This window comes from Drosophila subpulchrella, unplaced genomic scaffold (assembly GCF_014743375.2).
Source record: "Drosophila subpulchrella strain 33 F10 #4 breed RU33 unplaced genomic scaffold, RU_Dsub_v1.1 Primary Assembly Seq354, whole genome shotgun sequence".
NCBI lineage: Eukaryota > Metazoa > Arthropoda > Insecta > Diptera > Drosophilidae > Drosophila > Drosophila subpulchrella.
In genome coordinates this window covers 5,894,227-5,910,634 of record NW_023665577.1, presented here as the reverse complement: position 1 = coordinate 5,910,634, position 16,408 = coordinate 5,894,227, and the positions used below count along the sequence as shown (strand labels likewise).

Sequence of the window (16,408 nt, the reverse complement as noted above, 5' to 3'; positions counted from 1 at the left end):
AAGCCACGTTGGAAATCCAAAGATCAGCGCTGGACTAGCGCGAAATCTTCTTGGCCCCGAGCGATTTAATCCAATTATCGATGCTGCTTAGAGCGCGCGACAGGAACAGGACGAACCCGCTCGAATCCTTTTGGCCCGGCCAACAATTAGGGGCTGGTTCGCGGGGATTAAGGGGCGGAAAGGGTCGAAGGTCGAGCGGTCAAAAACAGATTATCGGCATTACCGCAATTATCGAACTCGGGCAGGTCCTGGCGTAATTTCAATGCGGTTTTCCGGCGGCCGGCGTATCTAATTGTGGGCCGGTCTACCTGGTCATATACTCATGCATATATATGAACCGCTGATCCGTCTTCCGCTGCTTTCCCCCCCGCTGATCGCCTCTTCATCGGCGAGAGCCATTCGCATTTGCATAATGAGGCAATAAAATATTTCGCTTGCATCCCACGAACCGCACAAATTTGCGATAATTTGCGGCAGTTGTCGCGCCTCGATCGGCATATCCATATCCCCACCATTCCATATCCATATATTGCCACACCCACTTGGATACACAGGGGGAAATACTGCCATGGATTTAGAATTTGTAATAAAAAAATCACAAATTTTAAAGGCAGCTTCAAACAATTTTTCAAAATAAATGGAGGTATTAACTATTTAATGAAAATAGGTATAAAGTGCCTTAAAAAAGTGATAAAGATTATATAGTCTTTTATATTTTCAGTTTATCAGCGAATTTTGACATGTTCTTATAAGCTTAACTTCTTTTATCATTTTTTCTCCGTGTAACTGAGCAACTTGCCACACCTGGCATCCCATAAAAAACTCATTAAATAATGGGCCTCGTTTGCGAGCTGATCAAAATTTTAATTAATCAACGGACAGCTCTAGCACTCTTCCCTCTCTTTCACACCCACCTTAGCTGTCCCTCTCGCACTTTCTGGGAACGTGAGAATTACCCGGACTAAGCCACGCCACCCGCCCACAAATTCTCTTCTAAATAGCCGTTTCCCAAGGTATTTTTGAGCCATCGATAATTGGATTAAATGCGCCGATCCTTGGGCCAAGATGCAGAGCCATTTCCACGACCAGATCCCGCGGATTTCCACAGGCTTTTCCTTGGTTTAAGTTCGGGGATTTGCGTGATCTGCTGGCGATCTTCTGATCACTCCTGATCCACGACGACTGATCTGCGTCTAAGCATTCCAAATAGTTGCAAAATATTTATTGGCATTCAATTAAGTCCAGTGCTTAGCTCGAAAGGAAGTGTTTAACTTTTCTCCTGGATTTTGGGTACTCAAAAATTCAGAACAATAAATATTAATCAAAAAAATATTATAATTTTTGCCTTTATATTTGCTTAACTCTCCCACTATATAAAACTTATTTATCTTGATATATTTCCAAATACACAAAACTGCCAACCAAATCCGCGTTATTAAAATTCAATTTAAGCTTCCTTTTCGGCCAGACAAACACAAAGTGTCACGACTGGGCGAAGGAAACCCTTTCGATTGGCAGTGGCAATTTTTAATTAAATCAGTGCCCATGGATGCAGCCGAAAATGCTCAATTATTAAAACAAATAAAGCCAATTAGCTGTGTCAACACGAAGCGCTGGTCGTTGGTGGAAACTTCTGGCCGACCAACCCTTCCGGCAATTATGCTTTCGCTAAACATCCATCTCCAACCCCCAGCTGCCATTTATGTGCCCGAAAGCCCCCATCCCCCCGATCATCACGAAATCCACGGAGACGAGAAGCTGTTTTAATTGACTCTGAAAAGCCGTCACCATCATCGCACATCAGACTTCCCAGGCGTCGGAACATCAGAATCATCAGCATCCGTGGGCTTCCATTTGCGGGTCTAATAAAAACGCTAACGAGACGAGGGCGCACTGAAATACTCAGATACTGCATGTATCTCAGATACTGTATCTGCTTATCTGGCAGATGTATGAAGGGCAAAATAAACGGGGAAAAAATATTTTAAGATATCATAAAGTATGTTTGTAAAAGGGGAAAATTGTATGCTGAACCATAAATTTTTAACCATCAAAAAATAATATAGTTTTACAATTTAAGTTTATACAAACTGTAATAAAAATATCTTTTACAGGCTAAATCTTGAAGATAAAATACTTTATGATATCATAAAGTATGTTTATAATCAGAGGAAAATTCTATGCTTAACATTAATTTCATTATAAAATAAAAATAAATAATACAATACATAAACATGCATAAGCATAAACGTACAAATAATATAATTTAACATTATAAGGTTAAACAAACTGTAATAAAAATAACTCTTAGGCTAAATCTAGAAACTGACTTTAGTATTATAAAATAGTTACTATACAGATGAAACCCTTTCATCTTAAATCTCCATATTATGCGCTATAAAAGTTAAGTATTATTTTTCACATAAACTGCTAAGATAATCTTTATAAAACCCTTAAAGAAAATACTAAGTACATTTTAGGTTTACTAGTTCTGCGGAATAACTGAAAAGTACTTTTAAAAAAGTTTCTGCTCAAAATCCTACAGTGATGGTATAAGTATAAATATATTTTGTCTGTGTGAAGAAGAAGAGGTGCCCCAGCCAACCCGATACAGTACAGCCTGCCCACAAGGAACCCCCTTGTTGGAACCCCCTCCTGCAAAATGCCCCCCGCTGGAAACTGGCAAAGCCGTGCAAAGTACTCGTGATAATGAGCTCCATCTCGTTGGCAATTATTAAATGAATTGGATTTATACGCGGCACCCCTCCCCCTCCTTTAACCCACCCCTGCCTTCCTGTCATCCTGCCTCCCGCTCACTCCAACGGAAAAGAGTGTCCATCCCCTTGCTAGCAGCTGTCGCCTACTGTGGTCCCGCTCTCGCTCACGTAGATACTGCGGGCAGCCAATCAACGACAGCTGTCGGTTTATCTCGCTCGCAACTGTGGAACATGGAAGTATCTTGTGGATTGCATTTCCCATATGCAGAGAAAGGCCGGCACGGACTAATACCAGTATGGGTCGGGTGCTTCCACTGGAAGAACCTAATTTCAGGCGACTTTAATTAGTTTGCTTAGGTGCTAAAGAACTCTTATTCCAGGAATATTATAATAGTTACTGGCCTGTAATTAGAAGATAAACCGAAGCGGAATTGAAAAGGAAAACTCTTAATTCATCAGGAAAAGGATAGAAGCTGCTGTTGATTTCATCAAAGAATTATCTTTTATTAAATAACTTTAGAAACAATGTTTAAAAACAAAATATTATCTACCTGTTACCTATTGTTTTTATCACAGTAAAATAGTTTTTCTGTGTTAGTTTTTATAAGCTAAAAACAAAATAATCGCTTAAATTTTTATTATTTGTTTTAGATTTTAGTATTTCTATTTACAAAAAATATTTAATATCTGAAAAGGAAAGAATCATAGGATACAGTCAAAAACATACATAATAAGCATTTCATTTTTAAATTATTTAAAATGATATATTATCCTAACTGTGTACACAACTTAGGGTCAAATAAATTCTGAAGTAAAATTTGTAAATTTCGTTTTAAATATATTCCCACTCACCTACGTTGCCTCGCGTTTCGTGAGCTGATAACCCAGGCATTTGCTGCATTTTATCTTTACTGGGCCCACCTTCTGGTCATATATCAAGCGCGGTAAATGCCAAAAAATACGCCCCGAAAATCATTGATTGGCGATCGATAACCTTTAGCAGTGATGGAGCATCCCATAAAGTTCTCGTCCCATCTCATTGTCTGACTAATTAAATGATTTATCCCGAAACGTGAGGCGGTGGGGCGGAAAGGAGAGGAAAAAGAGTAAAAACCAATTACAATTACCGCACCCAGAGGTGCCACACTCACAGATACAAAGGCACATATATAGATATAGATACTCGGCTGCATCTGCGGCAGCCGAACTGCTGGCCCATCGACAAGCACCGGCCTTATCTAGATGCATACAAATCCAGCCAAGCGCACGTCAATTTATTTGCCAACCTCTCGGCTCTCCTGGCTCCTTTGGGCCAACAGCCACATCCACATTCACATCCATTCATGGCCAAAAGGAGGAGATCCCAGGAACGGGGGGCCGAGTCGCATGTATTTACCTATGAGAGGGCTGCGAAGTTGGCGCTGCATGTTTTATGCCTCCTCCTGCATCTTTAACGAGGTGTTTATTTTCACAACTCACAGCCAGCGGATGAGGATGGGGATCCAGCCACAGATACAGGCACTCGGATGACCAGATACAGATACATTCCCATCCCCAGCCCGGCGTATCTGTGAGATTCTCGCTGCGAGTGTGCGCCGGCAGTTGCAGCTCGCCGAAGGTGTAGAAACCAAGTTACCGCCCATTTTCATGTCCAAATGCTTTTGGCCAACATGATGCAGATGCCAATTCGAGCCAATTCAGAATGGTGGAAAGGCCAGGAGGAGGAGGAGGCGGTGGGGGAAGGGCAGGGGCGGAGGGCCAGAAGGTGGAGGAGGGGGTGCTGGTTATAGCCAGCACTGACGACGGGGCGTCTAAGCTATATAAGCGATGACGTTGATGCCGGTGCACAGTGGAATCAGGAAAAATGTTTACAAGGTTGGAAAATCGTATTATTCTAATTTGTAGTTAACAGAAGGTAACCAAAAGTTATTGGGGATATTATTTTAAAATTAGTTAGATACCGATTCCTTAGCTAAAGAATTAAACCTATTTGGTTTCAAATAGTAATAATAAGTATCTAATTATAATAAGATATGTACATATTTATTCACTATCATAATGTAAAAATTGTATAAAATCATACTTTAGCTAGAAGAAAAAATAAATTGTCTTAGTTTTTATTTATCTACATATTTAAATTAAATAAGTGGAATCCTTTGTTAAGGGAAATCCTTTATTTCTAGGATAAATTATAAATTAAAATAAAAAATTTAAAATTAAGCAAGAAAACCTAATTTATTTTAAAACCATATGCTTAAAAATAAATATAACTTTTTCAAATAAATGTCGACAAATTTAGTTCAGTTTAGTTTAGTTTCGCCAGTTTTTCGTTTGTCCAAAATTAAATAACATATAATTCCCACATTTAAATTCCTCCAACTATTGTGTTTCGCCCACTGTTTTAGTGCCCCTCCCCTCGCCACCCTCCGCCCCCTTCCAGCTGGCCAACCCGCTTGGCACTAAAACCACAAACGCTTTAATGATGCTGTTTTGTTTAGCGCAAATTGTTTGTTTCGCTGTCATAAACTGGTGCGAAAAATGGCCCAGAGAGCGAAAGAGAGATGCAGAGAGAGAAAGCCCCAGCAATACACTCACACAAACGAGTCCAGAGAGCGAGCGAGAGAGGAGGTGGCTCCACTTTGGAGCAGAGCAGGTTTTTGGAAATCCAACTGGACTATTGCTGCACTGCTTTGGCGCAGGCGCAGTGTCAAGAGTGTGCGAAGGAGACGCCTGCTGTGCTGTGGGGCTCCCACTGGAAGCAGAAGCAGCAGCAGAAGAAGAGGAAGCACAATTGCTGGCCCCACAAACTTTTTGCGGCTTTTTCCTTTCCATCGCGACACTCGAGCCAAAACGCTCAGCGTGAGAGCCACGCAGCGATTCGCCGACGCCCCCGCCGAAAAGAAAGAAAGAAAGAAAGAAAGAGAGGGGGAGAGCAGCGAGCGAAAGAGAGAGGGCGAGAGAGGAGCCAGCAATTAGACGCCTTTAGAAGCTCCATAATGCTAATGGCGTTGACAGTGCTCATCATCCTCGCAGCGCGGCCACCGCAATCGCAATCGTTTCGTCACCGGGCACCGCTGATAACCGTTAACCGTTAACCGCCGCCTTGCGACCGAGTCAATCATCAATCGTCCATCGTCCACCGGCCGTCGTCAATCGCCGCCGTCAATCGTCCATCGAAGCGGTACGGTCACGCTCCAATCGCCGCGTTGCCGCCGCTCCAGTTATCCAGTTTATCAATGTCACGCCGACGGATGCCAACCGCTGGAGCATCGCAGATACAGATACAGATACAACAACCGCATAGCGTAGCCGTGGCCTATGGCTATCTGATCTGAAAAACAGTGCGTGTGTGCTTATCTGATACCCAGTAACCAGTAACAAACAACCGACGTACCGATCGTGTTTCCTATAGCCCCATCCCATCCCAAATAATAGGAAATCGATCAATACTCCCCTCTTTCCGTTTTCGATTCTGATCTATTTTGGCTGTGTTTACCATTGATAATGGGGAAATTGTGTTTATAACTCACAGATTATTAAACGGTTAGGATAAAATTACAACGCTTTGGGGCTATTAACAAAAGTTTTAAAATGATTCTCCAAGTTAAAGCTCTAGTTTTTCTGTATAGGATTAATGAATATACCATTTATAGAGCTTAAATCATTTTGATTTAAATATATTATAATCTTAAATTGAGTTTATATTTAATAGTAACAAATAACAATAGTTCCTTCAAAAACTTATTTTTGTAAACAAAATTTGTTTTAAATCATACATGTTTCGTGGATGAAAACCTAAAATATATTATGAAATTGATTTTTAGCAAGCACAATATTATGAAATACAGTCAAACCAAGCAGATTAGAAAACGGAAGTGTTTATAACCTACTTTGACTTATAGTTCGAGTTTGAGAAATTGGACAGTGTTTTGTTTGTTGGTTGCATCGACTAAACCCCTACCAAATGGTCACCTGCGGCCGGCAAACGTTCAACATGCTGCCCATGGCGCCGACGAGTCCTTTCGTGAGCAGCAGCTCCTCGGCGGCCGCGTCCTCGACTTCCGTTTCCGCCAGCACGGCCAGCGCTTCCGCCTCCGCGGGCAACAAGCCTAAGCTGGCCTTCAGCATCGACTCGATTGTGGGCGAATCCTCGACGAGATCGGCTCCCCTGAGGGTCAGTGTGATATCCTCGCCGGCGCCGCGCAGCGAGAGTCCCGCTTCGCCGACGAACACCAACAACAGTGGCCGGCGGACGCCCAGGGGATACATCTACTGCCGGAGGCGGGATTCCCTGGACCGATCGCGCAGTCCGCAGAGATCGCCGGTCAGCCGGTCGCCAACGCCTCCGAATGGCAATCCTCCTGCAAAATCAGGGGATCCCCCGCCAACGGGAGCGGGCAATCCGCCCAACCCAACCCTCATCCGTCCGATGCCCTTGCCGGCACCGAATCTAGCTTTAATCCAGAACCGCACCTCCCCGAACCCCATGGCGGTGCGCATGGCGGGTCCGCCCCACCCGCCGCCGCCCCCCTTCCTCGCCGCCCAGTTCCAAATGGCTGCCGCCCTGGCCCACCACCACCAGCAGCAGCAGCAGCAACAGCAGCAGCAACTTCCGCCCGTGCCAACTGGACCGCCACATGGTCCGCATCCGCATCTGCCGCCCGGCCAAATGCCAATGGGGATCTTCCCGGGCGCCCCGCATCCGGGACATCCTCCGCCCCACGGCCACCACCCCTTCGGGAGCGCTCCTCATCTGATCCGCGACAGCTATCCGCTGTATCCGTGGCTGCTCAGTCGACACGGACGCATTTTTCCACGCTTTCCAGGCAGTAAGTTATGCCACTCTTAAAGAACTTCCCAGTATGTTTCAAATATTAAATTCATAACAATAATAAAGCCTTCAATTCATAACAATCTTAATTTATTTTAAAACATGTTTTAAATATTCTGTGGATATTTTTTTGTATAAAACTAAAATGAAAAGCCCTTCCTTATCACATATCTTTTGTATCTAATTACTTTTTTTATATAATATCTACCCGTTTAGTAAACAATATTTATATATAATACACCGAAAAAAATACTCATAGAAAAGCAAATATTTTTCCATTAGTTCTACACTATTGAGTATCTATTTGGCTTCGATAAGATGGGTATTAAAATAATACTTTTCAAAGCATTCAATTTAAATTAATTAATTTAAAAAGTCCAAATCCAAATTCTATACTCGTTAATATAGAAATAAAACAGTAAAGTATAACCTTATAGTACCTTATTAACCTTGAATCTATACATTAATTTTAACATTGCCTCTATTATACAGTGATTTTAATATTACATCTGGTATTATATCTGAGCTTTCTGTTTTTTTCGTTGTAGTTTTTTAATTTCAAAATTTGAGAAATGTCTTTTTTATGCATGAATAGCCAATTACAATTGATCGACTTATAAAGGAATATATTAAAAGCAACATTTAGAACAGTTTAAGTTAGTTATTATGCATATTTATTAATTGAATATATTGCATATATTCCGATATATATTCGATTCCAATAGCAGACACAGATGCTCTTACTCTAATTAAATGTGGTGGCCCAAATCATTTTAGAAATCCTAAAAATTTAAAATATTTTATAAACCACTATTATAAATTTAAAGAATTTAAAAATGAGGCGAAAAATAATAGGTTTATTCATGGCACCGTTAAAATATATATCATTTTATTTGAACACCACCTGAAAAATGCCACCGGTAACTTTATGAATATGTTTGTTTCACTTAAACGAGTTTTTCCTAGTCATTATAGCCGTTTCAAGCGGCCGCTGAGTGCCGTGAACCAGGGAGAGAAAGAAACCACACCTAAAAGTCATATTCGAACCACTCCGCCATTATGGTGGAGAGAACCTCAATCAAGCAATTATTCAGTTATCGCTGTTGTTGCCGTGCAGCTCCATATAATTAAAGTTAAATAAGCAAATGGCAAACATTTATTACAAGTTAATTAGACGTGTATCGGGCTCATCATCATCAGAGAAAGAGGGACAGGGACAGAGAGATCGGGTCCGAGGGAGACGGAGAAGGGCAGAGGGTACCAAACCCATTTTGATAACTATTTCCAAACAAATTACTTTTTAATTAAATTGTTTAAACAACATTACACACATCGTTAGGTCAAGCAGCGTACCTAAATGGCCAGCCAAGTGTGTGAGTGTGTGTTTTTATATAAATATCATTTTTCGAAATTGCCATTAATGGCCAACAGACGGCGCCAGTTGCTCATGTGGCGGGCCCATGCGGCGTATGTGTAACGTACGAAAAGTGCAACCAGTGAAATGTTAATGCGTTTTTAATTGAGGTTTTGGGGCAACCAAGCAAGGAACCCAAGAACGAAAAAACCCGAGAGATAGAAGCGAAGAGCCACCGCAAAGCGCATCTCAAAAACATTGTCATTTACTACGCTTTAACCACATTTTTTTCATTCGCTCTCATAATTACCATTTGAATTTCCAGGCCATGTTGTTTTTCTCGTTTTTTCTGTTTCTGGGCTGGGTAAATATAAACATAATTTTCGGCACACTCACACGCCTTTCACCTGCCCAAGTGTACATGTATCCCCGTTACGCCTTAATTATGTTGTACTCCGTTTCATTATTTTCTCCCTTTTCCCATTTCCCGCTCGACTTCTCACTTTTCTCCACTCCGACTGTAATTTTCGCTTGATTTATGAACGTGAAATGTCAATGTTTCGCATAACGATTTCATTAATTGTAAATGTTTTTCGTCTTCGTTTGCTTTGTAACTCGTGTGAGTAATACCGGGTTACATGCTGTTTTTTTCGTTTTTTGGAGGGGGTTGGCATACAAGATAATGGGGATCATCGCGATAGCGAGGATGATGATGCGTCAGTAACTCAATTCAGGTTGCACGTGCTGCAATTTCTGGGTGTGGCCCTCTAATGCCGACGATGGAGTTCTAGGAAAAGGGTTACATTTATAAGGTTTAGGTCCTTATTATTGAAGACTTAAAAACGGATCATTATAATTGGACAAGCTGGTGTGTGCGGTGCTACGAACCTTGAAGATCCTTAAATGTGTAATACGTTTATACATCATTACATTCGTTAGGTTACATTCTAATATCTAACGGTATTATTATTAAACTATTAAAATCCTGCATATTAGCTATCTCAATTTAACTTATTTTATAACATACCCTTTAATAAGTGAGAAACACTTAGACTTACAACACTATTTAAATGTTGAATTGAGTCTTAATACGTTATTCTTTAATTAGCAAAATCCTGAATAAATCTCCAGGGTTAAATCACTTAAAGACTTGCTTAAATTCCTTCAAGTACAACTAGTTAATCAACAAAGTAAAAAAACATTAATGGTAGGAAAAAATAAATTCCTTTTACTTTATGTGATTGCTAAACTGGTTCAATACCTGACCTTATTTGTAAAGTGGCCATACTCCACAGTCATTAATTTGATAACTTCTACTATTTGATACGTGATTTTGACTCTGAGCTCATTAAAAACAATACCAAACAACTAAATTTTACTGAGTTACTGATTATTAATTATGGAATTTTGTCCATTGCTCTAGATTTTAAACATAATAATTAAATGTGTACTGTCTTAAATATGTCTTTACCCCTTTTAAAATCAAACAGAAAATAGTTCTAAAACTTTGGTATTTATAGAACTGTTATTCGTATCACCAATAAGGTTCAACGACAAGCATCCTTATCAAAATTATTAATTCTACCCCAATCAAAGCCATTACCCCGCAGAAACCCACAAAATCCCATTCAGACACCCCGACTGCAAATGGCCATTGCCGTCAAATCGATCATCACAACATCCCCGACTGTCATTTCATTTGATTTCAATTATCGATTTCGAGTCAATGTCCTCGCACGCGGGACACTCGAGGAATGCAATAAATTAATGAAAAAATCATGAGAGCATAAAAATTAAGCCCTAACTCGATAAAAAGAAAGCAAATACAATTGCACATAAGTGATAAATAATGGGGGGAACAAAAGGCCAGGACAGTCGCCCAAACGAAAACGAAACGAGACCCGGCACTACCATCATGGGCTAAAAAAGTGAGGTATACTCGTATACTATACGTAAAAAAATGACAGCTGACAAGGGTGTGAGCCACTGCAAATCCAACAACATGGCCAGCAGAGCGGACACATCAATTAATTGTCAATTGCGCGTATTTTCGCACGGCGGTTTCCTTTGTGTCCACAAACCTACAGAAAAAAGCTGAAAAAATACACACACTTCATTGAGAGCTGCTGCAGAGCTAGAAAAAAGGAAGAGAAAAAATAATTAAGTGGCCATTGTGAGCGGCGGCATTATCAATTATACAGCCTCTTCTAAGGCGCTGGGCAGTCGTGTATCTTGTATCTTGTAGCTACATTGTTAGCTGTCAAATGTAACAAATGTCAAGCGATCGTGGAGTACAAAAAAAGACCAAAACTAGATCACTCGGGATGCTAGCTCCTGGCAATCGTTTGTCAAGTTCATAGCAAAAACCAAGCACGCAGTCAGTCGGCAGTCGCAGTCAGTTGCATCTGTCAGATGCGTAGATACATGGCCATCAATGGTGCGAGGCTGCATTTATGAAGTGTCGAATTGACAAGTTCCCCTTGCCCACTCCCATTTCCCGATCCCTACTCCCTCTTCTTCCCTTTTTATTGTTCGGTGGTATTTTTCCAGCCAGGCAGCGCTAACAAGATACATTTCTGGGGTTGCATCTTGTATCTAATGGCATCGCGCCCTTTCGCCAGCCCTTCTCTATTAGCTGTTTATTTTCCCAATGGCTTAGCTTCTGTTTTGTTGTTCTGCTGTTTGTTGCACAGACTTCCTGTCGCCGAAATCGATTCGATTCTGCTGTGCCAATATTGATTTTGTAATTGGCACACCTTCAGCTTAGGCTTGCTCACTAAATTATATCACAACAAGGCTGCTTAAGGTGGAATGTTTGCTTTGTGAGATCAGAATTGCAGTTGGTTGAGTCCTAGAATCTTAAGATGACAGTTTTCGGTCTAGCGGAAGAATGGTAAGGATTGTTGGCCTAAGAAAGTCATATCTCAGGACGAGAGATTGGTAGTCCGCTGGATTTTCATTAGATATTTAGTAAGCTAATATTTACCTTCCGGAAATTGTATCATTTATTCTTGTTTTTCTAAATGCAAGAAAATTTATGTCTATAAAAATTATCACTCCTTGCCTGAAAATAAATTTTTAGAATTAGCTTTAGCATTTAAATATTTTTAAAATAATAAGTCAAAATAAGTCAATATGCTTGCAAACTTTCTCGAATAAATCATTCTCCTAACGTTTTGTTTTATACAAAAATCAAATATCCTTAAAACTGTACAAAACTGGAATATGTTTTTAAATTTCATACACTTTTAGAACCTTAAACCAAATATTTAAATATTCAAATGTTTTTTTTATATTTTCTTTTCAAGTTCAATTTATTTTTCCGACATCCTCTGTATTTCATCATGTTTTTCAAAGCAAATTCCTCCGCACCGTCAGAAATCTCAGTCGCATCTCGCACAGTAGCCCCAGCCCCATATCAATATTCAAATTGTGGCTCAATTGAAATTTGTTAACTCGCAGGCGCAAAAGCGGCAGTGAACTTGGCTTAAAGGTGGGGATGTGGATGGGATTGGGGTGGGTATGGGGATGGGGATCTGGGCTTCCAGAAATCGTGATAAACGTCAAAATATCACGTTGTGCCGGCTGGAAGGAAGAACAATGGGACCTCGATCCTCTGTCCTCGGTCCTCCAAAGAGGCGTCGTTGGCGGCTTTTAGGAGCGCTAAAGTGTTCGGCTTGGCGTCCAGGGCAAAAGAAAGCCAGCCCAGCTCAGCTTGGCCTGGCCAATTGTTTTGGCCTTATCAGCGATTCTGGGACATGGCAAAAAACACACAGCGCCGACAGCGGCACGAACCAGAAGCCTTTTGTGCTTTCCGTTCGCTGGCCCATGTCTGGAAATTTGTTTATTGTTTTGTAATGAGCGTGTGCAACATGTGAGTGGCCACCATGCGGCATCTTTGCTCGCGGCATTCGCGGAATTCATAATCAACAATTTGAGGCACAACGTCATCTAATTGGCAGGGCCTCCAGGGAGGATTGAGGTCCTCCTCTCACTGACTCTACATAAGTGTACTTTTATAGCCCTTTATATTCATTAAACTTATAAATAAATTAATACATTTTATGTGGTACAGGTACACAGGTATTTCCTTTAACTAATTTAATTTCCTAATAATAATATTGATTTGTTTTTTATATACATTGAATAAAATTTAGTAATTTTATTAGCTCTAAGAGTCTATTAAATATGTTATTTATTCACTTTTATTTGTTTTCTTAATAACAAACATGATTTGCCTAATTGAGAAACTTTAATGGCCCCAAGAGCCTATTAACTAAGTAATAAATAATTAATAATTTTTTTAATGGTAAACTTAATGGCTTAGATAAGCAAAGTGTCGATAAAGTTTTATTACATACATAATTACTAAACTAAAATAAAACGTTGCTTTCGTGGGATAACTTTTAATGTTGTTAAAAGTAGAAGAGTTATGTGAAGGCCTAATTGGTTATATCTCAGAATCTCAAAGTAATTAAATTCGTCTGTAATTATTAGTATTATTACCCCAAAATATTTAATTTAAAATATTAAATAGAAAGATCTGTCTTGATAAAAACTTTTTTAGAACAAACATTTTTTTAAAAATACCTAAAAAATATATTTTGAATGGTATTATGGTATTATAAGTTAATGTATCTTTACTTTAGAAGACTATAGTAATAAAGGTGCTAGTCAACGAGTTACAAGATTACCCCCCAGCACCACCCATTATAGCTCCCATCTAACCCAACTTTCCCCTCCCGATCTCTTGCAGATTTCCTGTTCCAGCCATTCCGCAAGCCGAAGCGCGTTCGCACCGCCTTCTCGCCGACGCAGCTGCTCAAACTGGAGCACGCCTTCGAGGGGAACCACTACGTGGTGGGGGCGGAGCGCAAGCAGTTGGCCCAGGGCCTCAGCCTGACCGAAACCCAGGTGAGATGGGCCCGCCACCCGGCAGCCCTTAATGCGCATCAAATTCAATAAGCAGCCCCAGTTCAACCCCTTCGGTTAGGGGCTAAGTGATTGCATGTCGTCTGGTCGTTAGCCCAAGAAGTGCCGGGACTTACTGAGTTATTAGCGCTTCGAGGGGCGGACAGGGGAGCAGGTTCAAGTTCTCGAAGTGGGGTCGTCTAGCACTTGACTCTGCACCCTCGGGGGCATAGCTGGGAGGCAGGCTGTAAATAGAATTAAAAGACTCGTTAAATTTATTTACGACTTGCCAAAAAAAGAGAAAACAAAAGCCAACTGAAAGGGTTAAAGACCCACCCCCGAACAGGCTACCCCCAAGCTCAATTGCTTCCTGTAAATGTACTAAAGAAAATATTTATACGAAACTGAGGTTGGAATCAAAGGGTGATTCAATGAACCATTTATGTGGCATAAAAGGTGGTTCTTAAAAATTTTAACATATTATTAAAAGTTTGTGGATTCACTTTTAAATTAATCATTAATATTTTACCTAAATAATCAAAATGATATTTACATTTACATGGTTATTGGGTTGATAATTTAATAATATAGAAATTTTTTTTTGGAACCAAGATATAAAGGATATACGTTTTCGTTGAAATTAATAATGATAACAAATTTACTATAAAATAAATTTTGAAATTAATCATTAATTTTATACCTAAATATTGGAATATTGGATAAAGTAAATAATTCAGAAATGTTTTTTTTTTTAGCATAACGATCACATCTTAAATTTATATAAAAGTTGATAAGCCCACCAACAAATTTACTTTTTAGTTAGATGTGATTTAAATAAATTGTAGTATTTTAGTTTAAGTAACAGTAGTAAGATATTAAGGTCCGGAAATAAGGAATATCAGTTGTAAATGATTGATATTGCACATATTTACTTAATCCGAATGAAATAAAATTAATTTTTTTTAATAATTACTTATGATAGGTGAAAGTGTGGTTCCAGAACCGCCGCACCAAGCACAAGCGGATGCAGCAGGAGGGCGGCGACGGGAGCGACACCAAGAGCAACAAGGGCAGCTCCTCGGGAGGCGGAGGAGGTGGCGACGGCGAGGACGATGGCAAGCTCGATGGATCGCAGCACAGCTACGAGGATGCAGAGGATCCCGAGGAGGACGAGGAGATCGAGGAGGACGACGAGGACGAGGTGATCGACATGGATGACTATGGCAGCGAAATGGATGCGGAGGAGCACCAGCGACTGAGAGAGCAGTTCCAGCAACAGTTGGCCCAGCACCAGCAGCAGTTCCTCCAGCAGAATCCTTCGGATGTGGCGGCCACCTTGAGTCCGCAGCAGCAGCATCAGTTGCTGCAGCAGCACCAGCAACACCTGCAGCAGCAACACCAGCAGCAGCAGCAACACTTCCTCCAGCAGCAGCAACTCTATCTGCGGGAAAGGGAGCGGGAGCGGGAGCGGGAAAAGTCCCGTGAAAGGGAAAGGGAGCGGGAAAAGTAGTGACCAATAGTTGCTAAACTCGGCTTACTCGGCTATTTTGTGTTCCTTTAATTTCCTGTAAATTATTTGTCAACTGTATAGCTTAATTTAAATTGTTTACTACTTAAAATACAAATAACAAAGCCAATAAATAAAAGAAGGAAATCATATATCCAGCCAAAACATTTATCAAATGCATGCAAATGCACATGTGATGGCCATTTATTGGCAAACTTTCTGCCATTGCATGATAAACTCATTACAAATGCACAATAGGCATCGATCAGCTGCCAAAATATAACCAATCAAAGGGCCCCAAAAAAAGTACTGCTAACAAGGCCTTTCATTTATTGAGTTGTTGATGGAAACCCCCATTCTCCCCCCGAAAATTGACAGTAAAAAGTGCAGAGTTACGGTCTCATAAGGCGGCCAAAAAATAAATGTCAGTAACTAAAGGCCGAAATTGATGGCCAAAATTGATATTCAAAATGCAAATGATTGCCTATAAAAAATATTTACTATACCGAAATTGCTCCGAGGTTGCAGATATGCATATGGAGCAGCCCGAGGCTAATGGGCCAGCAATTTGGGTTCATTTAAAGCGAAACGCGAGCTAAACCAAAAATTAAACTGACAAAACGGGAGGAGATCGCAAAGTGGCCCAAAATATATGAGCCCGTTGGCAATGGCGAAAAAAAAAAAATATATATAAATATATTCCCTGCATTATTTTTCGATATGGCAGGCGAAAAGTTCAAGGTAATTGCCGTTGTCAAAGCAGCGCAACGAAAAGTGGGCGGGCACCGTGAAAACTTGGCCAGCAATTTATGGGCCACTTGACTACAAGCAAAGGGTGTTGAGGTTGCACGCGAGCAATCACCAGAACTCCAGAACTACGGAACTGCAGAACCCCAGAGGTTCCTCCACCAGAATGCACGGGAAAATTCTCGTATTTTGCATAAACGATGTGAGAATTACTTAATTGCACTCGGAATGGGCCCCTGCCCACATATGCAATTATATATATCGGTTTGGTCTGCGTTTCCTCTGTGGGCCGCGAATTTATGAGTCTTTCGGCTCGACCCGCAAAATGAAGTTGTCTACGG

The 16,408-nt window shown here is 40.7% G+C and overlaps 1 protein-coding gene across 5 annotated transcripts; it reads left to right on the top strand.

The window, feature by feature from the left end:
* Positions 1 to 5,568: 5,568 nt before the first annotated feature.
* Positions 5,569 to 15,473, top strand: LOC119560958 (homeotic protein empty spiracles). Of its 5 annotated transcripts, none has more exons than XM_037874706.1 (4): positions 5,569 to 6,260; positions 6,620 to 7,546; positions 13,659 to 13,816; positions 14,796 to 15,473. In XM_037874706.1, exons 2-4 carry the CDS (start codon positions 6,682 to 6,684, stop codon positions 15,321 to 15,323), a joined length of 1,551 nt encoding a protein of 516 aa, XP_037730634.1. In that variant the 5' UTR covers positions 5,569 to 6,260; positions 6,620 to 6,681; the 3' UTR covers positions 15,324 to 15,473. The 5 variants fall into 5 exon arrangements, with proteins under 5 accessions (XP_037730634.1, XP_037730637.1, XP_037730636.1 ...); XM_037874709.1 differs by having other exon boundaries at positions 5,569 to 6,058; positions 14,796 to 15,472; XM_037874708.1 differs by having other exon boundaries at positions 5,569 to 6,058; positions 6,542 to 7,546; positions 14,796 to 15,472.
* Positions 15,474 to 16,408: the final 935 nt, after the last annotated feature.